A 25,769-nucleotide genomic window follows, 5' to 3' on the forward strand; every position below is an offset into this window, starting at 1 on the left:
CAATGTACAGATATCTCCCTGAGAGAGAGGGACAGAGAGACACCAGTCATTGTACAGATATTTCCCTGAGAGAGAGAGGGAGTGAGAGACACCAGTCAGTGTACAGATATCTCCCTGTGAGAGAGGGACTGAGAGACACCAGTCAGTGTACAGATATCTCCCTGGGAGAGAGGGAGTGAGAGACACCAGTCAGTGTACAGATATCTCCCTGAGAGAGAGGGACTGAGAGACACCAGTCAGTGTACAGATATCTCCCTGGGAGAGAGGGAGTGAGAGTCACAGTCAGTGTACAGATATCTCCCTGAGAGAGAGGGACTGAGAGACACCAGTCAGTGTACAGATATCTCCCTGAGAGAGAGGGACTGAGAGACACCAGTCAGTGTACAGATATCTCCCTGAGAGAGAGAGACTAATAGACACCAGTCAGTGTACAGATATCGCCCTGAGAGAGAGGCACTGAGAGACTCCAGTCAGTGTACAGATATCTCCCTGAAAGAGAGGGACTGAGAGTCACCAGTCAGTGTACAGATATCTCCCTGAGAGAGAGGCACTGAGAGACTGCAGTCAGTGTGCAGATATCTCCCTGAAAGAGAGGGACTGAGAGACTCCAGTCAGTGTACAGATATCTCCCTGAAAGAGAGGGACTGAGAGTCACCAGTCAGTGTACAAATATCTCCCTGAAAGAGAGGGACTGAGAGACACCAGTCAGTGTACAGATATCTTCCTGAGAGAGAGGGACTGAGAGACACCAGTCAGTGTACAGATATCTCCCTGAGAGAGAGGCACTGAGAGACTGCAGTCAGTGTACAGATATCTCCCTGAAAGAGAGGGACTGAGAGTCACCAGTCAGTGTACAAATATCTCCCTGAAAGAGAGGGACTGAGAGACACCAGTCAGTGTACAGATATCTCCCTGAGAGAGAGGGACTGAGAGACACAAGTCTGTGTACAGATATTTCCCTGAGAGAGAGGGACTGAGATACACCAGTCAGTGTACAGATATCTTCCTGGGAGAGAGGGACTGTGAGACACCAGTCAGTGTACAGATATCTCCCTGAGAGAGAGGGAATGAGAGACACCAGTCAGTGTACAGATATCTCCCTGAGAGAGAGGGACTGAGAGACACCAGTCAGTGTACAGATATCTCCCTGAGAGAGAGGGACTGAAAGACACAAGTCAGTGTACCGATATCTCCCTGAGAGAGAGGGAATGAGAGACACCAGTCAGTGAACAGATATCTTCCTGAGAGAGAGGGACAGAGAGACACCAGTCAGTGAACAGGTATCTCCCTGAGAGAGAGGGAATGAGAGACACCAGTCAGTGTACAGGTATCTCCCTGAGAGAGAGGGACAGAGAGACACCAGTCAGTGTACTGATATCTCCCTGAGAGAGAGGGACTGAGAGACACCAGTCAATGGACCGATAGCTCTCTGATGGAGAGGGACTGAGAGACACCAGTCAGTGTACCGATTGCTCCCTGAGAGAGAGGAACTGTGACACACCAGTCAGTGTATAGATATCTCCCTGAGAGAGAGGGACTGAGAGACACCAGTCAGTGTACAGATATCCCCTGAAAGACAGGGACTGAGAGATACCAGTCAGTATACAGATATCTCCCTGAGAGAGAGGGACTGAGAGACACCAGTCAGTGTACCGATAGCTCCCTGAGAGAGAGGGACTGAGAGACACCAGTCAGTATACAGATATCTCCCTGAGAGAGTGGGACAGAGAGACACAGTCAGTGTGCGGATATCACCCTGAGAGGGACTGAGACACCCCAGTCAGCGTACAGATATCTCCCTGAGAGAGAGGGACAGAGAGACACCAGTCATTGTACAGATATTTCCCTGAGAGAGAGAGGGAGTGAGAGACACCAGTCAGTGTACAGATATCTCCCTGTGAGAGAGGGACTGAGAGACACCAGTCAGTGTACAGATATCTCCCTGGGAGAGAGGGAGTGAGAGACACCAGTCAGTGTACAGATATCTCCCTGAGAGAGAGGGACTGAGAGACACCAGTCAGTGTACAGATATCTCCCTGGGAGAGAGGGAGTGAGAGTCACAGTCAGTGTACAGATATCTCCCTGAGAGAGAGGGACTGAGAGACACCAGTCAGTGTACAGATATCTCCCTGAGAGAGAGGGACTGAGACACACCAGTCAGTGTACAGATATCTCCCTGAGAGAGAGAGACTAATAGACACCAGTCAGTGTACAGATATCGCCCTGAGAGAGAGGGACTGGGAGACACCAGTCAGTGTACAGATATCTCCCTGAGAGAGAGGGACTGAGAGACACCAGTCAGTGTACAGATATCTCCCTGAGAGAGAGAGACTAATAGACACCAGTCAGTGTACAGATATCGCCCTGAGAGAGAGGGACTGGGAGACACCAGTCAGTGTACAGATATCTCCCTGAGAGAGAGGGATTGAGAGACACCAGTCAGTGTACAGATATCTCCCTGAGAGAGAGGGAATGAGAGACACCAGTCAGTGTACAGATATCTCCCTGAGAGAGAGGCACTGAGAGACTCCAGTCAGTGTACAGATATCTCCCTGAAAGAGAGGGACTGAGAGTCACCAGTCAGTGTACAAATATCTCCCTGAAAGAGAGGGACTGAGAGACACCAGTCAGTGTACAGATATCTTCCTGAGAGAGAGGGACTGAGAGACACCAGTCAGTGTACAGATATCTCCCTGAGAGAGAGGCACTGAGAGACTGCAGTCAGTGTACAGATATCTCCCTGAAAGAGAGGGACTGAGAGTCACCAGTCAGTGTACAAATATCTCCCTGAAAGAGAGGGACTGAGAGACACCAGTCAGTGTACAGATATCTCCCTGAGAGAGAGGGACTGAGAGACACAAGTCTGTGTACAGATATTTCCCTGAGAGAGAGGGACTGAGATACACCAGTCAGTGTACAGATATCTCCCTGGGAGAGAGGGACTGTGAGACACCAGTCAGTGTACAGATATCTCCCTGAGAGAGAGGGAATGAGAGACACCAGTCAGTGTACAGATATCTCCCTGAGAGAGAGGGACTGAGAGACACCAGTCAGTGTACAGATATCTCCCTGAGAGAGAGGGACTGAAAGACACAAGTCAGTGTACCGATATCTCCCTGAGAGAGAGGGAATGAGAGACACCAGTCAGTGAACAGATATCTTCCTGAGAGAGAGGGACAGAGAGACACCAGTCAGTGAACAGTTATCTCCCTGAGAGAGAGGGAATGAGAGACACCAGTCAGTGTACAGGTATCTCCCTGAGAGAGAGGGACAGAGAGACACCAGTCAGTGTACTGATATCTCCCTGAGAGAGAGGGACTGAGAGACACCAGTCAATGGACCGATAGCTCTCTGATGGAGAGGGACTGAGAGACACCAGTCAGTGTACCGATTGCTCCCTGAGAGAGAGGAACTGTGACACACCAGTCAGTGTATAGATATCTCCCTGAGAGAGAGGGACTGAGAGACACCAGTCAGTGTACAGATATCCCCTGAAAGACAGGGACTGAGAGATACCAGTCAGTATACAGATATCTCCCTGAGTGAGAGGGACTGAGAGACACCAGTCAGTGTACCGATAGCTCCCTGAGAGAGAGGGACTGAGAGACACCAGTCAGTATACAGATATCTCCCTTAGAGAGTGGGACAGAGAGACACAGTCAGTGTGCGGATATCACCCTGAGAGGGACTGAGACACCCCAGTCAGTGTACAGATATCTCCCTGAGAGAGAGGGACAGAGAGACACCAGTCATTGTACAGATATTTCCCTGAGAGAGAGAGGGAGTGAGAGACACCAGTCAGTGTACAGATATCTCCCTGTGAGAGAGGGACTGAGAGACACCAGTCAGTGTACAGATATCTCCCTGGGAGAGAGGGAGTGAGAGACACCAGTCAGTGTACAGATATCTCCCTGAGAGAGAGGGACTGAGAGACACCAGTCAGTGTACAGATATCTCCCTGGGAGAGAGGGAGTGAGAGTCACAGTCAGTGTACAGATATCTCCCTGAGAGAGAGGGACTGAGAGACACCAGTCAGTGTACAGATATCTCCCTGAGAGAGAGGGACTGAGAGACACCAGTCAGTGTACAGATATCTCCCTGAGAGAGAGAGACTAATAGACACCAGTCAGTGTACAGATATCGCCCTGAGAGAGAGGCACTGAGAGACTCCAGTCAGTGTACAGATATCTCCCTGAAAGAGAGGGACTGAGAGTCACCAGTCAGTGTACAGATATCTCCCTGAGAGAGAGGCACTGAGAGACTGCAGTCAGTGTGCAGATATCTCCCTGAAAGAGAGGGACTGAGAGACTCCAGTCAGTGTACAGATATCTCCCTGAAAGAGAGGGACTGAGAGTCACCAGTCAGTGTACAAATATCTCCCTGAAAGAGAGGGACTGAGAGACACCAGTCAGTGTACAGATATCTTCCTGAGAGAGAGGGACTGAGAGACACCAGTCAGTGTACAGATATCTCCCTGAGAGAGAGGCACTGAGAGACTGCAGTCAGTGTACAGATATCTCCCTGAAAGAGAGGGACTGAGAGTCACCAGTCAGTGTACAAATATCTCCCTGAAAGAGAGGGACTGAGAGACACCAGTCAGTGTACAGATATCTCCCTGAGAGAGAGGGACTGAGAGACACAAGTCTGTGTACAGATATTTCCCTGAGAGAGAGGGACTGAGATACACCAGTCAGTGTACAGATATCTTCCTGGGAGAGAGGGACTGTGAGACACCAGTCAGTGTACAGATATCTCCCTGAGAGAGAGGGAATGAGAGACACCAGTCAGTGTACAGATATCTCCCTGAGAGAGAGGGACTGAGAGACACCAGTCAGTGTACAGATATCTCCCTGAGAGAGAGGGACTGAAAGACACAAGTCAGTGTACCGATATCTCCCTGAGAGAGAGGGAATGAGAGACACCAGTCAGTGAACAGATATCTTCCTGAGAGAGAGGGACAGAGAGACACCAGTCAGTGAACAGGTATCTCCCTGAGAGAGAGGGAATGAGAGACACCAGTCAGTGTACAGGTATCTCCCTGAGAGAGAGGGACAGAGAGACACCAGTCAGTGTACTGATATCTCCCTGAGAGAGAGGGACTGAGAGACACCAGTCAATGGACCGATAGCTCTCTGATGGAGAGGGACTGAGAGACACCAGTCAGTGTACCGATTGCTCCCTGAGAGAGAGGAACTGTGACACACCAGTCAGTGTATAGATATCTCCCTGAGAGAGAGGGACTGAGAGACACCAGTCAGTGTACAGATATCCCCTGAAAGACAGGGACTGAGAGATACCAGTCAGTATACAGATATCTCCCTGAGAGAGAGGGACTGAGAGACACCAGTCAGTGTACCGATAGCTCCCTGAGAGAGAGGGACTGAGAGACACCAGTCAGTATACAGATATCTCCCTGAGAGAGTGGGACAGAGAGACACAGTCAGTGTGCGGATATCACCCTGAGAGGGACTGAGACACCCCAGTCAGCGTACAGATATCTCCCTGAGAGAGAGGGACAGAGAGACACCAGTCATTGTACAGATATTTCCCTGAGAGAGAGAGGGAGTGAGAGACACCAGTCAGTGTACAGATATCTCCCTGGGAGAGAGGGAGTGAGAGACACCAGTCAGTGTACAGATATCTCCCTGAGAGAGAGGGACTGAGAGACACCAGTCAGTGTACAGATATCTCCCTGTGAGAGAGGGACTGAGAGACACCAGTCAGTGTACAGATATCTCCCTGAGAGAGAGGGAATGAGAGACACCAGTCAGTGTACAGATATCTCCCTGAGAGAGAGGCACTGAGAGACTCCAGTCAGTGTACAGATATCTCCCTGAAAGAGAGGGACTGAGAGTCACCAGTCAGTGTACAAATATCTCCCTGAAAGAGAGGGACTGAGAGACACCAGTCAGTGTACAGATATCTTCCTGAGAGAGAGGGACTGAGAGACACCAGTCAGTGTACAGATATCTCCCTGAGAGAGAGGCACTGAGAGACTGCAGTCAGTGTACAGATATCTCCCTGAAAGAGAGGGACTGAGAGTCACCAGTCAGTGTACAAATATCTCCCTGAAAGAGAGGGACTGAGAGACACCAGTCAGTGTACAGATATCTCCCTGAGAGAGAGGGACTGAGAGACACAAGTCTGTGTACAGATATTTCCCTGAGAGAGAGGGACTGAGATACACCAGTCAGTGTACAGATATCTCCCTGGGAGAGAGGGACTGTGAGACACCAGTCAGTGTACAGATATCTCCCTGAGAGAGAGGGAATGAGAGACACCAGTCAGTGTACAGATATCTCCCTGAGAGAGAGGGACTGAGAGACACCAGTCAGTGTACAGATATCTCCCTGAGAGAGAGGGACTGAAAGACACAAGTCAGTGTACCGATATCTCCCTGAGAGAGAGGGAATGAGAGACACCAGTCAGTGAACAGATATCTTCCTGAGAGAGAGGGACAGAGAGACACCAGTCAGTGAACAGTTATCTCCCTGAGAGAGAGGGAATGAGAGACACCAGTCAGTGTACAGGTATCTCCCTGAGAGAGAGGGACAGAGAGACACCAGTCAGTGTACTGATATCTCCCTGAGAGAGAGGGACTGAGAGACACCAGTCAATGGACCGATAGCTCTCTGATGGAGAGGGACTGAGAGACACCAGTCAGTGTACCGATTGCTCCCTGAGAGAGAGGAACTGTGACACACCAGTCAGTGTATAGATATCTCCCTGAGAGAGAGGGACTGAGAGACACCAGTCAGTGTACAGATATCCCCTGAAAGACAGGGACTGAGAGATACCAGTCAGTATACAGATATCTCCCTGAGTGAGAGGGACTGAGAGACACCAGTCAGTGTACCGATAGCTCCCTGAGAGAGAGGGACTGAGAGACACCAGTCAGTATACAGATATCTCCCTGAGAGAGTGGGACAGAGAGACACAGTCAGTGTGCGGATATCACCCTGAGAGGGACTGAGACACCCCAGTCAGTGTACAGATATCTCCCTGAGAGAGAGGGACAGAGAGACACCAGTCATTGTACAGATATTTCCCTGAGAGAGAGAGGGAGTGAGAGACACCAGTCAGTGTACAGATATCTCCCTGTGAGAGAGGGACTGAGAGACACCAGTCAGTGTACAGATATCTCCCTGGGAGAGAGGGAGTGAGAGACACCAGTCAGTGTACAGATATCTCCCTGAGAGAGAGGGACTGAGAGACACCAGTCAGTGTACAGATATCTCCCTGGGAGAGAGGGAGTGAGAGTCACAGTCAGTGTACAGATATCTCCCTGAGAGAGAGGGACTGAGAGACACCAGTCAGTGTACAGATATCTCCCTGAGAGAGAGGGACTGAGAGACACCAGTCAGTGTACAGATATCTCCCTGAGAGAGAGAGACTAATAGACACCAGTCAGTGTACAGATATCGCCCTGAGAGAGAGGCACTGAGAGACTCCAGTCAGTGTACAGATATCTCCCTGAAAGAGAGGGACTGAGAGTCACCAGTCAGTGTACAGATATCTCCCTGAGAGAGAGGCACTGAGAGACTGCAGTCAGTGTGCAGATATCTCCCTGAAAGAGAGGGACTGAGAGACTCCAGTCAGTGTACAGATATCTCCCTGAAAGAGAGGGACTGAGAGTCACCAGTCAGTGTACAAATATCTCCCTGAAAGAGAGGGACTGAGAGACACCAGTCAGTGTACAGATATCTTCCTGAGAGAGAGGGACTGAGAGACACCAGTCAGTGTACAGATATCTCCCTGAGAGAGAGGCACTGAGAGACTGCAGTCAGTGTACAGATATCTCCCTGAAAGAGAGGGACTGAGAGTCACCAGTCAGTGTACAAATATCTCCCTGAAAGAGAGGGACTGAGAGACACCAGTCAGTGTACAGATATCTCCCTGAGAGAGAGGGACTGAGAGACACAAGTCTGTGTACAGATATTTCCCTGAGAGAGAGGGACTGAGATACACCAGTCAGTGTACAGATATCTTCCTGGGAGAGAGGGACTGTGAGACACCAGTCAGTGTACAGATATCTCCCTGAGAGAGAGGGAATGAGAGACACCAGTCAGTGTACAGATATCTCCCTGAGAGAGAGGGACTGAGAGACACCAGTCAGTGTACAGATATCTCCCTGAGAGAGAGGGACTGAAAGACACAAGTCAGTGTACCGATATCTCCCTGAGAGAGAGGGAATGAGAGACACCAGTCAGTGAACAGATATCTTCCTGAGAGAGAGGGACAGAGAGACACCAGTCAGTGAACAGGTATCTCCCTGAGAGAGAGGGAATGAGAGACACCAGTCAGTGTACAGGTATCTCCCTGAGAGAGAGGGACAGAGAGACACCAGTCAGTGTACTGATATCTCCCTGAGAGAGAGGGACTGAGAGACACCAGTCAATGGACCGATAGCTCTCTGATGGAGAGGGACTGAGAGACACCAGTCAGTGTACCGATTGCTCCCTGAGAGAGAGGAACTGTGACACACCAGTCAGTGTATAGATATCTCCCTGAGAGAGAGGGACTGAGAGACACCAGTCAGTGTACAGATATCCCCTGAAAGACAGGGACTGAGAGATACCAGTCAGTATACAGATATCTCCCTGAGAGAGAGGGACTGAGAGACACCAGTCAGTGTACCGATAGCTCCCTGAGAGAGAGGGACTGAGAGACACCAGTCAGTATACAGATATCTCCCTGAGAGAGTGGGACAGAGAGACACAGTCAGTGTGCGGATATCACCCTGAGAGGGACTGAGACACCCCAGTCAGCGTACAGATATCTCCCTGAGAGAGAGGGACAGAGAGACACCAGTCATTGTACAGATATTTCCCTGAGAGAGAGAGGGAGTGAGAGACACCAGTCAGTGTACAGATATCTCCCTGGGAGAGAGGGAGTGAGAGACACCAGTCAGTGTACAGATATCTCCCTGAGAGAGAGGGACTGAGAGACACCAGTCAGTGTACAGATATCTCCCTGTGAGAGAGGGACTGAGAGACACCAGTCAGTGTACAGATATCTCCCTGGGAGAGAGGGAGTGAGAGACACCAGTCAGTGTACAGATATCTCCCTGAGAGAGAGGGACTGAGAGACACCAGTCAGTGTACAGATATCTCCCTGGGAGAGAGGGAGTGAGAGACACCAGTCAGTGTACAGATATCTCCCTGAGAGAGAGGGACTGAGAGACACCAGTCAGTGTACAGATATCTCCCTGGGAGAGAGGGACTGAGAGACACCAGTCAGTGTACAGATATCTCCCTGGGAGAGAGGGAGTGAGAGACACCAGTCAGTGTACAGATATCTCCCTGTGAGAGAGGGACTGAGAGACACCAGTCAGTGTACAGATATCTCCCTGGGAGAGAGGGAGTGAGAGACACCAGTCAGTGTACAGATATCTCCCTGAGAGAGAGGGACTGAGAGACACCAGTCAGTGTACAGATATCTCCCTGGGAGAGAGGGAGTGAGAGTCACAGTCAGTGTACAGATATCTCCCTGAGAGAGAGGGACTGAGAGACACCAGTCAGGGTCAGATATCTCCCTGAGAGAGAGGGACTGAGAGACACCAGTCAGTGTACAGATATCTCCCTGAGAGAGAGAGACTAATAGACACCAGTCAGTGTACAGATATCGCCCTGAGAGAGAGGGACTGGGAGACACCAGTCAGTGTACAGATATCTCCCTGAGAGAGAGGGACTGAGAGACACCAGTCAGTGTACAGATATCTCCCTGAGAGAGAGAGACTAATAGACACCAGTCAGTGTACAGATATCGCCCTGCGAGAGAGGGACTGTGAGACACCAGTCAGTGTACAGATATCTCCCTGAGAGAGAGGGATTGAGAGACACCAGTCAGTGTACAGATGTCTCCCTGAGAGAGAGGGACTGGGAGACACCAGTCAGTGTACAGATATCTCCCTGAGAGAGAGGCACTGAGAGACTCCAGTCAGTGTACAGATATCTCCCTGAAAGAGAGGGACTGAGAGTCACCAGTCAGTGTACAAATATCTCCCTGAAAGAGAGGGACTGAGAGACACCAGTCAGTGTACAGATAACTCCCTGAGAGAGAGGGACTGCGAGACACCAGTCAGTGTACAGATATCTCCCTGAGAGAGAGGCACTGAGAGACTCCAGTCAGTGTACAGATATCTCCCTGAAAGAGAGGGACTGAGAGTCACCAGTCAGTGTACAAATATCTCCCTGAAAGAGAGGGACTGAGAGACACCAGTCATTGTACAGATATCTCCCTGAGAGAGAGGGAATGGGAGACACCAGTCAGTGTACAGATATCTCCCTGAGAGAGAGGGACTGAGAGACACAAGTCTGTGTCCAGATATTTCCCTGAGAGAGAGGGACTGAGATACACCAGTCAGTGTACAGATATCTCCCTGAGAGAGAGGGAATGAGAGACACCAGTCAGTGTACAGATATCTCCCTGAGAGGGAGGGACTGAGAGACACCAGTCAGTGTACAGATATCTCCCTGAGAGAGAGGGACTGAAAGACACAAGTCAGTGTACAGATATCTCCCTGAGAGAGAGGGAATGAGAGACACCAGTCAGTGAACAGACATCTTCCTGAGAGAGAGGGACAGAGAGACACCAGTCAGTGAACAGGTATCTCCCTGAGAGAGAGGGAATGAGAGACACCAGTCAGTGTACAGGTATCTCCCTGAGAGAGAGGGACAGAGAGACACCAGTCAGTGTACTGATATCTCCCTGAGAGAGAGGGACTGAGAGACACCAGTCAATGGACCGATAGCTCCCTGATGGAGAGGGACTGAGAGACCCCAGTCAGTGTACCGATAGCTCCCTGAGAGAGAGGAACTGTGACACACCAGTCAGTGTACAGATATCTCCCTGAGAGAGAGGGACTGAGAGACACCAGGCAGTGTACCGATATCCCCTGAAAGACAGGGACTGAGAGATACCAGTCAGTATACAGATATCTCCCTGAGAGAGAGGGACTGAGAGACACCAGTCAGTGTACCGATAGCTCCCTGAGAGAGAGGGACTGAGAGACACCAGTCAGTATACAGATATCTCCCTGAGAGAGTGGGACTGAGAGACACAGTCAGTGTACAGATATCTCCCTGAGAGAGAGGCACTGAGAGACTCCAGTCAGTGTACAGATATCTCCCTGAAAGAGAGGGACTGAGAGTCACCAGTCAGTGTACAAATATCTCCCTGAAAGAGAGGGACTGAGAGACACCAGTCATTGTACAGATATTTCCCTGAGAGAGAGAGGGAGTGAGAGACACCAGTCAGTGTACAGATATCTCCCTGTGAGAGAGGGACTGAGAGACACCAGTCAGTGTACAGATATCTCCCTGGGAGAGAGGGAGTGAGAGACACCAGTCAGTGTACAGATATCTCCCTGAGAGAGAGGGACTGAGAGACACCAGTCAGTGCAAAGATATCTCCCTGGGAGAGAGGGAGTGAGAGACACAGTCAGTGTACAGATATCTCCCTGAGAGAGAGGGACTGAGAGACACAGTCAGAGTACAGATATCTCCCTGAGAGAGAGGGACTGAGAGACACAGTCAGTGTACAGATATCTCCCTGAGAGAGAGGGACTGAGAGACACAGTCATTATATAGATATCTCCCTGAGAGAGAGGGATTGAGAGACACCAGTCAGTGTACAGATATCTCCCTGAGAGATAGTCTGAGAGACACCAGTCAGTGTACAGATATCTCCCTGGGAGAGAGGGAGTGAGAGACACCAGTCAGTGTACTGATATCTCCCTGAGAGAGAGGGACTGAGAGACACCAGTCAGTGTACAGATATCTCCCTGGGAGAGAGGGAGTGAGAGACACAGTCAGTGTACAGATATCTCCCTGAGAGAGAGGGACAGAGAGACACAGTCAGTGTACAGATATCTCCCTGAGAGAGAGGGACTGAGAGACACAGTCAGTGTACAGATATCTCCCTGAGAGAGAGGGACTTAGAGACACAGTCATTATACAGATATCTCCCTGAGAGAGAGGGATTGAGAGACACCAGTCAGTGTACAGATATCTCCCTGAGAGATAGTCTGAGAGACACCATTCAGTGTACAGATATCTCCCTGGGAGAGAGTGTGTGAGAGACACCAGTCAGTGTACAGATATCTCCCTGAGATAGAGGGACTGAGAGACACAGTCAGTGTACAGATATCTCCCTGAGAGAGAGGGACTGAGAGACACAGTCAGTGGTACAGATATCTCCCTGAGAGAGAGGGACTGAGAGACACAGTCATTATACAGATATCTCCCTGAGTGATAGTCTGAGAGACACCAGTCAGTGTACCGATATCTCCCTGTGAGAGAGGGACTGAGAGACACCAGTCAGTGTACCGATAGCTCCCTGAGAGAGAGGGACTGAGATACAGCAGTCAGTGTACAGATATCTCCCTGAGAGAGAGGGACAGAGAGACACCAGTCAGTGTACAGATATCTCCCTGAGAGAGAGGGACTGAGAGACACCAGTCTGTGTACAGATATCTCTCTGAGAGAGAGGGACTGAGAGACACCAGTCAGTGTACCGATAGCTCCCTGATGGCGAGGGACTGAGAGACACCATTCAGTGTACAGATATCACCCTGAGAGAGAGTGACTGAGAGACACCAGTCAGTGTCCAGATATCTCCCTGCGAGAGAGGGACTGAGAGACACCAGTCAGTGTACAGATATCCCCTGAAAGACAGGGACTGAGATATACCAGTCAGTATTCAGATATCTCCCTGAGAGAGAGGGACTGAGAGACACCAGTCAGTGTACAGATATCTCCCTGAGAGAGAGTGACTGAGAGACACCAGTCAGTGTCCAGATATCTCCCTGCGAGAGAGAGACTGAGAGATACCAGTCAGTGTACTGATATCCCCTGAAAGACAGGGACTGAGATATACCAGTCAGTATACAGATATCTCCCTGAGAGAGAGGGACTGAGAGACACCAGTCAGTGTACAGATATCTCCCTGAGAGAGAGGGACTGAGAGACACCAGTCAGTGTACAGATATCGCCCTGAGAGAGAGGGAGTGAGAGACACCAGTCAGTGTACAGATATCTCCCTGAGAGAGAGGGACTGAGAGACACCATTCAGTGTACAGATATCTCCCTGAGAGAGAGGGACTGAGAGACACCAGTCAGTGTCCAGATATCTCCCTGCGAGAGAGGGACTGAGAGACACCAGTCAGTGTACAGATATCACCCTGAGAGTGAGTGACTGAGAGACACCAGTCAGTGTCCAGATATCTCCCTGCGAGAGAGGGACTGAGAGACACGAGTCAGTGGACAGATATCTCCCTGAGAGAGAGGGACTAAGAGACACCAGTCAGTGTACAGATATCTCCCTGAGAGAGAGGGACTGAGAGACACCAGTCAGTGTACCGATAGCTCCCTGATGGCGAGGGACTGAGAGACACCATTCAGTGTACAGATATCTCCCTGAGAGAGAGTGACTGAGAGACACCAGTCAGTGTCCAGATATCTCCCTGCGAGAGAGGGACTGAGAGACACCAGTCAGTGTACAGATATCCCCTGAAAGACAGGGACTGAGATATACCAGTCAGTATACAGATATCTCCCTGAGAGAGAGGGACTGAGAGACACCAGTCAGTGTACCGATAGCTCCCTGAGAGAGAGGGACTGAGATACAGCAGTCAGTATACAGATATCTCCCTGAGAGAGTGGGACAGAGAGACACTAGTCAGTGTACAGATATCTCCCTGAGAGAGAGGGACAGAGAGACACCAGTCAGTGTACAGATATCTCCCTGAGAGAGAGGGACTAAGAGACACCAGTCAGTGTACAGATATCTCCCTGAGAGAGAGGGACTGAGAGACACCAGTCAGTGTACAGATATCTCCCTGCGAGAGAGGGACTGAGAGACACCAGTCAGTGTACAGATATCTCCCTGAGGGAGAGGGATTGAGAGACACCAGTCAGTGTACAGATATCTCCCTGAGAGAGAGTGACTGAGAGACACCAGTCAGTGTCCAGATATCTCCCTGCGAGAGAGGGACTGAGAGATACCAGTCAGTGTACAGATATCCACTGAAAGACAGGGACTGAGATATACCAGTCAGTATACAGATATCTCCCTGAGAGAGAGGGACTGAGAGACACCAGTCAGTGTACAGATATCGCCCTGAGAGAGAGGGACTGAGAGACACCAGTCAGTGTACAGATATCTCCCTGAGAGAGAGGGACTGAGAGACACCATTCAGTGTACAGATATCTCCCTGAGAGAGAGGGACTGAGAGACACCAGTCAGTTTCCTGATATCTCCCTGCGAGAGAGGGACTGAGAGACACGAGTCAGTGTACAGATATCTCCCTGAGAGAGAGGGACTGAGAGACACCATTCAGTGTACAGATATCACCCTGAGAGTGAGTGACTGAGAGACACCAGTCAGTGTCCTGATATCTCCCTGCGAGAGAGGGACTGAGAGACACGAGTCAGTGTACAGATATCTCCCTCAGAGAGAGGGACTGAGAGACACCAGTCAGTGTACAGATATCTCCCTGAGAGAGAGGGACTGGGAGACACCAGTCAGTGGACAGATATCCCCTGAAAGACAGGGACTGAGATATACCAGTCAGTATTCAGATATCTCCCTGAGAGAGAGGGACTGAGAGACACCAGTCAGTGTACAGATATCTCCCTGAGAGAGAGGGACTGAGAGACACCAGTCAGTGTACAGATATCTCCCTGAGAGAAAGGGACTAAGAGACACCAGTCAGTGTACAGATATCGCCCTGAGAGAGAGGGACTGACAGACACCAGTCAGTGTACAGATATCTCCCTGAGAGAGAGGGACAGAGAGACACCAGTCAGTGTACAGATATCTCCCTGAGAGAGAGGGACTAAGAGACACCAGTCAGTGTACAGATATCTCCCTGAGAGAGAGGGACTGAGAGACACCAGTCAGTGTACAGATATCTCCCTGAGAGAAAGGGACTAAGAGACACCAGTCAGTGTACAGATAGCTCCCTGATGGCGAGGGACTGAGTGACACCATTCAGTGTACAGATATCACCCTGAGAGAGAGTGACTGAGAGACACCAGTCAGTGTCCAGATATCTCCCTGCGAGAGAGGGACTGAGAGACACCAGTCAGTGTACAGATATCCCCTGAAAGACAGGGACTGAGATATACCAGTCAGTATTCAGATATCTCCCTGAGAGAGAGGGACTGAGAGACACCAGTCAGTGTACAGATATCTCCCTGCGAGAGAGAGACTGAGAGATACCAGTCAGTGTACAGATATCCCCTGAAAGACAGGGACTGAGATATACCAGTCAGTATACAGATATCTCCCTGAGAGAGAGGGACTGAGAGACACCAGTCAGTGTACAGATATCTCCCTGAGAGAGAGGGACTGAGAGACACCAGTCAGTGTACAGATATCGCCCTGAGAGAGAGGGAGTGAGAGACACCAGTCAGTGTACAGATATCTCCCTGAGAGAGAGGGACTGAGAGACACCATTCAGTGTACAGATATCTCCCTGAGAGTGAGTGACTGAGAGACACCAGTCAGTGTCCAGATATCTCCCTGCGAGAGAGGGACTGAGAGACACCAGTCAGTGTACAGATATCACCCTGAGAGTGAGTGACTGAGAGACACCAGTCAGTGTCCAGATATCTCCCTGCGAGAGAGGGACTGAGAGACACGAGTCAGTGTACAGATATCTCCCTGAGAGAGAGGGACTGAGAGACACAGTCAGTGTACAGATATCTCCCTGAGAGAGAGGGACTGGGAGACACCAGTCAGTGGACAGATATCCCCTGAAAGACAGGGACTGAGATATACCAGTCAGTATACAGATATATCCCTGAGAGAGAGGGACTGAGAGACACCAGTCAGTGTACAGATATCTCCCTGAGAGAGAGGGACTGAGAGACACCAGTCAGTGTACAGATATCTCCCTGAGAGAGAGGGACTGAGAGACACCCGTCAGTGTCCAGATATCTCCCTGAGAGAGAGGGACTGACAGACACCAGTCAGTGTACAGATATCTCCCTGAGAGAGAGGGACAGAGAGACACCAGTCAGTGTACAGATATCTCCCTGAGAGAGAGGGACTAAGAGACACCAGTCAGTGTACAGATATCTCCCTGAGAGAGAGGGACTGAGAGACACCAGTCAGTGTACCGATAGCTCCCTGATGGCGAGGGACTGAGAGACACCATTCAGTGTACAGATATCTCCCTGAGAGAGAGTGACTGAGAGACACCAGTCAGTGTCCAGATATCTCCCTGCGAGAGAGGGACTGAGTGACACCAGTCAGTGTACACATATCCCCTGAAAGACAGGGACTGAGATATACCAGTCAGTATACAGATATCTCCCTGAGAGAGAGGGACTGAGAGACACCAGTCAGTGTACCGATAGCTCCCTGAGAGAGAGGGACTGAGATACAGCAGTCAGTATACAGATATCTCCCTGAGAGAGTGGGACAGAGAGACACTATTCAGTGTACAGATATCTCCCTGAGAGAGAGGGACAGAGAGACACCAGTCAGTGTACAGATATCTCCCTGAGAGAGAGGGACTAAGAGACACCAGTCAGTGTACAGATATATCCCTGAGAGAGAGGGACTGAGAGACACCAGTCAGTGTACAGATATCTCCCTGCGAGAGAGGGACTGAGAGACACCAGTCAGTGTACAGATATCTCCCTGAGAGAGAGGGACTGAGAGACACCAGTCAGTGTACAGATATCTCCCTGAGAGAGAGTGACTGAGAGACACCAGTCAGTGTCCAGATATCTCCCTGCGAGAGAGGGACTGAGAGATACCAGTCAGTGTACAGATATCCCCTGAAAGACAGGGACTGAGATATACCAGTCAGTATACAGATATCTCCCTGAGAGAGAGGGACTGAGAGACACCAGTCAGTGTACAGATATCGCCCTGAACGAGAGGGACTGAGAGACACCAGTCAGTGTACAGATATCTCCCTGAGAGAGAGGGACTGAGAGACACCATTCAGTGTACAGATATCTCCCTGAGAGAGAGGGACTGAGAGACACCAGTCAGTGTCCTGATATCTCCCTGCGAGAGAGGGACTGAGAGACACGAGTCAGTGTACAGATATCTCCCTGAGAGAGAGGGACTGAGAGACACCATTCAGTGTACAGATATCACCCTGAGAGTGAGTGACTGAGAGACACCAGTCAGTGTCCTGATATCTCCCTGCGAGAGAGGGACTGAGAGACACGAGTCAGTGTACAGATATCTCCCTGAGAGAGAGGGACTGAGAGACACCAGTCAGTGTACAGATATCTCCCTGAGAGAGAGGGACTGGGAGACACCAGTCAGTGGACAGATATCCCCTGAAAGACAGGGACTGAGATATACCAGTCAGTATACAGATATCTCCCTGAGAGAGAGGGACTGAGAGACACCAGTCAGTGTACAGATATCTCCCTGAGAGAGAGGGACTGAGAGACACCAGTCAGTGTACAGATATCTCCCTGAGAGAAAGGGACTAAGAGACACCAGTCAGTGTACAGATATCGCCCTGAGAGAGAGGGACTGACAGACACCAGTCAGTGTACAGATATCTCCCTGAGAGAGAGGGACAGAGAGACACCAGTCAGTGTACGGATATCTCCCTGAGAGAGAGGGACTAAGAGACACCAGTCAGTGTACAGATATCTCCCTGAGAGAGAGGGACTGAGAGACACCAGTCAGTGTACAGATATCTCCCTGAGAGAAAGGGACTAAGAGACACCAGTCAGTGTACAGATATCGCCCTGAGAGAGAGGGACTGACAGACACCAGTCAGTGTACCGATGGCTCCCTGATGGCGAGGGACTGAGAGACACCATTCAGTGTACAGATATCTCCCTGAGAGAGAGTGACTGAGAGACACCAGTCAGTGTCCAGATATCTCCCTGCGAGAGAGGGACTGAGAGACACCAGTCAGTGTACAGATATCCCCTGAAAGACAGGGACTGAAGTATACCAGTCAGTATACAGATATCTCCCTGAGAGAGAGGGACTGAGAGACACCAGTCAGTGTCCAGATATCTCCCTGAGAGAGAGGGACTGAGAGACACCAGTCAGTGTACAGATATCTCCCTGAGAGAGAGGGACTGAGAGACACCAGTCAGTGTCCAGATATCTCCCTGAGAGAGAGGGACTGAGAGACACCAGTCAGTGTACAGATATCTCCCTGAGAGAGAGAGACTAATAGACACCAGTCAGTGTACAGATATCCTCCTGAGAGAGAGGGACTGAGAGACACCAGTCAGTGTACAGATATCTCCCTGAGAGAGAGGGACTGAGAGACACCAGTCATTGTACAGATATCTCCCTGAGAGAGAGGGACTGAGAGACACCAGTCAGTGTACAGATATCTCCCTGAGAGAGAGGGACTGAGAGACACCAGTCAGTGCACAGACATCTCCCTGAGAGGGACTGAGAGACACCAGTTAGTGTACAGATATCTCCCTGAGAGAGAGGGACTGAGAGACACCAGTCAGTGTACAGATATCTCCCTGAGAGAGAGGGACTGAGAGAGACCAGTCAGTGAACAGATATCTCCCTGAGAGAGAGAGACTAATAGACACCAGTCAGTGGACAGATATCCTCCTGAGAGAGAGGGACTGAGAGACACCAGTCAGTGTACAGATATCTCCCTGAGAGAGAGGGACTGAGAGACACCAGTCAGTGTACAGATATCTCCCTGAGAGAGAGGGACTGAGAGACACCAGTCAGTGTACAGATATCTCCCTTTGAGAGAGGGACAGAGAGACACCAGTCGGTGTACAGATATCTCCCTGAGAGAGAGGGACTGAGAGACACCAGTCAGTGTACAAATATCTCCCTGAAAGAGAGGGACAGAGAGACACCAGGCAGTGTACAGATATCTCCCTGAGAGAGAGGCACTGAGAGACTCCAGTCAGTGTACAGATATCTCCCTGAGAGAGTGGGACAGAGAGACACAGTCAGTGTACGGATATCTCCCTGAGAGGGACTGAGACATCCCAGTCAGTGTACAGATATCTCCATGAGAGAGAGGGACAGAGAGACACCAGTCAGTGTACAGACATTTCCCTGAGAGAGAGAGGGAGTGAGAGACACCAGTCAGTGTACAGATATCTCCCTGGGATAGAGGGAGTGAGAGACACCAGTCAGTGTAGAGATATCTCCCTGGGAGAGAGGGAGTGAGAGACACCAGTCAGTGTACAGATATTTCCCTGAGAGAGAGAGGGAGTGAGAGACCCCAGTCAGTGTACGGATATCTCCCTGACAGAGAAGGACAGAGAGACACCAGTCAGTGTACAGACATTTCCCTGAGAGAGAGAGGGAGTGAGAGACACCAGTCAGTGTCCAGATATCTCCCTGGGAGAGAGGGAGTGAGAGACACCAGTCAGTGTACAGATATCTCCCTGAGAGAGAGGGCCTGAGAGACACCAGTCAGTGTTCAGATATCTCCCTGAGAGAGAGAGACTGTGAGACCAGTCAGTGTACAGATATCTCCCTGAGAGAGAGAGACTGAGAGACACCAGTCAGTGTACAGATATCTCCCTGTGAGAGAGGGACTGAGAGTCACCAGTCAGTGTACAGGTATCTCCCTGTGACAGAGGGACTGAGAGACACCAGTCAGTGTACAGATATCTCCCTGAGAGAGTGGGACAGAGAGACACAGTCAGTGTACGGATATCTCCCTGAGAGGGACTGAGACACCCCAGTCAGTGTACAGATATCTCCATGAGAGAGTGGGACAGAGAGACACCAGTCAGTGTACAGACATTTCCCTGAGAGAGAGAGGGAGTGAGAGACACCAGTCAGTGTAGAGATATCTCCCTGGGAGAGAGGGAGTGAGAGACACCAGTCAGTGTACAGATATCTCCCTGTGAGAGAGGGAGTGAGAGACACCAGTCAGTGTACAGATATCTCCCTGAGAGAGAGGGACTGAGAGACACAGTCAGTGTACAGATATCTCCCTGTGAGAGAGGGACTGAGAGACACCGGTCAGTGTACAGATATCTCCCTGAGAGAGAGAGACTGAGAGACACCAGTTAATGTACAGATATCTCCCTGAGAGAGAGAGACTGAGAGACACCAGTCATTGTACAGATATCTCCCTGTGAGAGAGGGACTGAGAGTCACCAGTCAGTGTACAGGTATCTCCCTGTGAGAGAGGGACTGAGAGACACCAGTCAGTGTACAGATATCTCCCTGAGAGAGAGGGACTGAGAGACACCAGTCAGTGTACAGATATCTCTTTGAGAGATAGTCTGTTAGACACCAGTCAGTAAACAGATATCTCTCTCAGTGACACTCAGTGGGAGATTGGTTCCTTGGAAGCCCAGTCGCTGAACAGATATCTTGCTAATTTTCTCTTGAATTGTATCTCTCTGATTCATTTCCTTTCTATCATTCTCTCTTTCCCTCTTGCTTTCTGTATTCCTATCCAACTATCATTCTCTCGTTTTTCAGTCCCTCAGGTTCTGAGAAGCTGCGCAGAATTCATTGAGGAACATGGAATTGTTGATGGAATCTATCGTCTCTCCGGCGTATCATCTAATATCCAGAAACTCAGGTGAAACCTCACAATAAGCAGATGCTCCATTGTCTACTCATTGCCTCTCTTGTCTCCCTACTTTACTATCTCCCTCCACATCTCTCTCTCCCCTTTATTTCCTTCTCCTTTTGCCTCTCTCTGTTTCTCTCTGACTGCCTTTCTGTCTCTCTATGTTTCTCTCTCTCTTTGCCCCTCTCTTCCATATCTCTGTTGCACATGGTCTCTCTCTCTCTCAGAGCAACATAGAAACGAGAATCAGGAGTAGGCCATTCGGCCCTTCGAGCCTGCTCCGCCATTCATTTTGATCATGGTTGATCATCAAATTCAATATCCTGATCCCTCCTTCCTTCCCATGTCCCTTGATCCCTTTAGCCCCAAGAGCCCTATCTAATTTCTTCTTGAAATCAGACAATGTTTTGCCCTCAACTGCATTCTGTGTGAATTCCACACGTTCACCACCCTCTGGGTGAAGAAATTTCTCCTCATCTCAGTTCTAAAAGGTTTACCCCTTATCCTCAAACTATGACCCCTCGTTCTGGACTCCCCCACCATCAGGAACATTCTTTCTGAGTCGACCCTGTCTAATCCTGTTGGAATTTTATAAATTTCTATGAGATCCTCTTTCACTCTTCCAAATTCCAATGAATATAATCCTAATCGACTTAGATTATCCTCATATGACAGACCTGCCATCCCAGGAATCAGCCTGGTAAATCTTCGCTGCACTCCCTCTATAGCAAGGACATCCTTCCTCAGATAAGGACACCAAAACTGAACACAATATTCCAGGTGTGGCCTCACCAACGCCCTATACAATTGCAGCAAAACATCCGTATCTCTGTCCTCAAATCCTCTCATTATGAAGGCCAACATGACATTTGCCTTCTTTACTGCCTGCCGTACCTGTGCACTTACTTTCAGCGACTGATGCACGAGGACTCCAAGGCCTTGTTGAGTATCCACCTCTCTCAATTTACACCCATTCAAGTAATAATCTGTCTTTCTATTATTGCTACTAAAGTGGATAACCTCACACTTATCCACTGCATCTGCCATGCAGATGCCCACACACTCAGCCTGTCCAAATCACACTGAAGCATCTCTGCATCCCCCTCACAGCTCACCCTCCCACCCAACTTTGTATCATCTGCAAATTTGGAGATAATACATTCAGTTTCCTCTTCCAAATCATTAATATATAATGTGAACAGTTGGGTCCGAGCACAGATCCCTGCGGAACCCCACTAGTCACTGACTGCCAATCAGAAAAAGATGCATTTATGCCAACTCCCTCTCTTTCTCACTGTGTCTATATTTGTGCGTTTCTCTTTCTTTCTCTCTGTCTCTCACTTTCTCTTTCTCTCTGTCTCTCTGTCGCTCTGGCACACTCTTTTTCACTCTTTCAGTCTCTCTTGCTATCTCACTTCTCTTCTCTCTGCCTTACAACCTCTCTTCATCCCTATCTGTTTCTCTTGCTGTGTGTCTCCCTCTCTCCTTGCCTTCTTGATCTCTCTCTTTCTTTCTCTGTCTTTCTTTCTTCTAGTCTCTCCCTTTTGTTCTCTGTCTCTGTCCCTCCCACTCATTTGCTCTGTTTCTGGCACTCTCCCTCCCTCTGTCCCTCTCTTTCCCTCTGTCCATTTCATCATCACTCCCCATCTTTCTGTCTCTCTGTGTTCTGCTTCTCTCCATCTCTATCCCTCTGACTCACTCTCAGTTCATTCCAATTATTCCTTATCTCCCCGTTCCTTCACAGACAGGAATTTGACAGTGAAAAGACAGCTGATCTCTCCAAGGATGTGTATTTCCAGGACATTCACTGTGTCAGCTCCCTCTGTAAAGCTTACTTCCGGGAATTACCCAATCCACTACTCATGTACCAGCTCTATGATAAATTTGCAGTAAGTTCATTTGACACTTTCTACTGGGGGTTAGATACAGAGTAAAGCTCCCTCTATACTGTCCCCATCAAACACTCCCAGGACAGGTACAGCACGGGGTTAGATACAGAGTAAAGCTCCCTCTATACTGTCCCCATCAAACACTCCCAGGACAGGTACAGCACGGGGTTAGAGACAGAGTAAAGCTCCCTCTATACTGTCCCCATCAAACACTCCCAGGACAGGTATAGCACGGGGTTAGTTAGATACAGAGTAAAGCTCCCTCTACACTGTCCCTCACCTGATGAAGGAGCAGCGCTCCGAAAGCTTGTGACTTGTGCGACCAAATAAACCTGTTGGACTTTAACCTGATGCTGTGAGACCTCTTACTGTGTTTACCCCAGTCCAACGCTGGCATCTCCACATCATGCCCATCAAATACTCCCAGGACAGGTACAGCTCGGGGTTAGATACAGAGTAAATCTCCCTCTACATTGTCCCCATCAAACACTCCCAGGACAGGTACAGCTCGGGGTTAGATACAGAGTAAATCTCCCTCTACATTGTCCCCATCAAACACTCCCAGGACAGGTACAGCACGGGGTTAGAGACAGAGTAAAGCTCCCTCTACACTGTCCCCATCAAACTCTCCCAGGACAGGTACAGCACGGGGTTAGATACAGAGTAAAGTTCCCTCTACACTGTCCCCATCAAACACTCCCAGGACAGGTACAGCACGGGTTTAGATACAGAGTAAATCTCCATCTACACTGTCCCCATCAAACACTCCCAGGACAGGTACAGCACGGGTTTAGATACAGAGTAAATCTCCCTCTGCACTGTCCCCATCAAACACTCCCAGGACAGGTACAGCACGGGGTTAGATACAGAGTAAATCTCCATCTACACTGTCCCCATCAAACACTCCCAGGACAGGTACAGCACGGGTTTAGATACAGAGTAAAGCTCCCTCTACACTGTCCCCATCAAACACTCCCAGGACAGGTACAGCACGGGTTTAGATACAGAGTAAATCTCCCTCTGCACTGTCCCCATCAAACACTCCCAGGACAGGTACAGCACGGGGTTAGATACAGAGTAAATCTCCATCTACACTGTCCCCATCAAACACTCCCAGGACAGGTACAGCACGGGGTTAGATACAGAGTAAATCTCCATCTACACTGTCCCCATCAAACACTCCCAGGACAGGTACAGCACGGGGTTAGATACAGAGTAAATCTCCATCTACACTATCCGCCATCAAACACTCCCAGGACAGGTACAGCACGGGGTTAGATACAGAGTAAATCTCCCTCTGCACTGTCCCCATCAAACACTCCCAGGACAGGTACAGCACGGGGTTAGATACAGAGTAAATCTCCCTCTGCACTGTCCCCATCAAACACTCCCAGGACAGGTACAGCACGGGTTTAGATACAGAGTAAATCTCCCTCTGCACTGTCCCCATCAAACACTCCCAGGACAGGTACAGCACGGGGTTAGATACAGAGTAAAGCTCCCTCTACACTGTCCCCATCAAACACTCCCAGGACAGGTACAGCACGGGGTTAGATACAGAGTAAAGCTCCCTCTGCACTGTCCCCATCAAACACTCCCAGGACAGGTACAGCACGGGGTTAGATACAGAGTAAAGCTCCCTCTACACTGTCCCCATCAAACACTCCCAGGACAGGTACAGCACGGGGTTAGATACAGAGTAAATCTCTCTCTACATTGTCTGATATGTTGTTTCATCTTTCTCTGTGTTGTTGATATTCTTTCATTCTTAATATTTTCTGATGGAAAGGATGCGGTTAACACGCAATTGGAAGAGGACAGATTACTCAAAATCCGGAGTGTCTTGCAAGATCTTCCAGTCGGCCATTACAGGTACACTGGATTTTTATTTGCAAGAGGGAGAGAACTTTCCTGTTATATATTTTAATGGTTGCATGGTTGCTTTCAAAGCTGATCACATGATTTGATGATGATGTCATTAGGGTGTTGCAGCGGATGCTGTTTTACTCTGAGTTTGTCCTCTGAGCAGACAACATCTCTTCCAATAAATCTGTTGCTGTTACTTTGAATCTACACGTGCAAGCCAGTTGTTTTCTTAGTCATAGAATCATAGAATCATAGAAATCATAGAAACCCTACAGTACAGAAAGAGGCCATTCGGCCCATCAAGTCTGCACCGACCACAATCCCACCCAGGCCCTACCCCCATATCCCTACATATTTTACCCGCGAATCCACGCATCCCAGGACACTAAGGGGCAATTTTAGCATGGCCAATCAACCTAACCCGCACATCTTTGGACTGTGGGAGGAAACCGGAGCACCCGGAGAAAACCCACGCAGACACGAGGAGAATGTGCAAACTCCACACAGACAGTGACCCGAGCCGGGAATCGAACCCAGGTCCCTGGGGCTGTGTTTAAAGCCCACAACCCCCAACAGAGTTCGGACATTGCACTTCCCAGGGTCCTTTTGTTAGCTGGTTTTAGCACCTTCTGTCAGCCAATCATGTCCTGCCATTGCATCCCTGCTCCCCCATTGGTTGCATACAGTCCAGACCAGCCAATGCACGGTCAAATGGTTGTGAATGTATCAAATTGAACTGAAGGTTTTGTGTTTGTGTAGCGACGGCTTGGTCTGCAGGACACCCCAGCGTGTTTCGCAGTCCATGCAGTGCTTTTCCAAGTTCAGTCACAGAATCACAGAGTTGTTATGGCACAAATGGATGCCGTTTGGCACTTTGAATCTGCGCTGGCTCCCCGGATGAGCAGCTTGCTAAGCGCCATTATGTTCACTCTTACCACTGAACAGGCTTGAATGCTTCAGTTGAAGCTGCCTCTCCCTCAGGCAGTGCGTTCCAGACCCTAACCACTTGCTGTGTGAAGATATTTTTCTCACATCACTTTCACTTTTGCCAATGAATTGCCTCTCCCATTCTCAATCCGTCTTCCGACTGGAACAATCTCTCCCGATCTACTCCGCCCAGCTCCCTCATGATTTTAAACATCTCCATCAAATCTCTCAGCCTTCTTCTCTCCAAGGAGAACAGTCCCAATCTCTCCAATCTATCTCCATAACTGAAGTTTCTCATCCCTGGAACCATTCTTGTAAACCTCCTCCACACTCTCTACAATGTGTTCACATCCTTCTAATAGTGTGGTGCCCAGAACTGTGCACTATATTCCAGCTCAGATCGAGCTAATGTCTTGTATAAGTTCAGCATAACCTCTTTGTTCTTGTACTCTCTGCCCCAGTTAATAAAGCCCAGAATATAATATGTTTTATTAACTACTCTCTCCATCTGTCCTGCCACCTTCAGTGATCTAAGCACTGAGATACCCAGCTCCCTCTGCTCCTGT

The 25,769-nt window shown here is 49.6% G+C and overlaps 1 protein-coding gene across 2 annotated transcripts in view; it reads left to right on the forward strand.

Annotated features, from left to right (window-relative positions):
• Positions 1 to 25,769, forward strand: part of LOC144486459 (uncharacterized) — a 124,996-nt gene that overhangs the window by 66,036 nt on the left and 33,191 nt on the right. For both annotated transcript variants that reach the window (XM_078204492.1, XM_078204493.1), the window contains exons 2-4: positions 20,428 to 20,530; positions 22,266 to 22,410; positions 24,200 to 24,282. In XM_078204492.1, coding sequence (XP_078060618.1) covers positions 20,428 to 20,530; positions 22,266 to 22,410; positions 24,200 to 24,282 — 331 coding nt within the window. The remainder of the gene's footprint in view (positions 1 to 20,427; positions 20,531 to 22,265; positions 22,411 to 24,199; positions 24,283 to 25,769) is intronic.

This window comes from Mustelus asterias, unplaced genomic scaffold (genome assembly GCF_964213995.1).
Source record: "Mustelus asterias unplaced genomic scaffold, sMusAst1.hap1.1 HAP1_SCAFFOLD_348, whole genome shotgun sequence".
NCBI classification, from domain to species: Eukaryota; Metazoa; Chordata; class Chondrichthyes; order Carcharhiniformes; family Triakidae; genus Mustelus; species Mustelus asterias.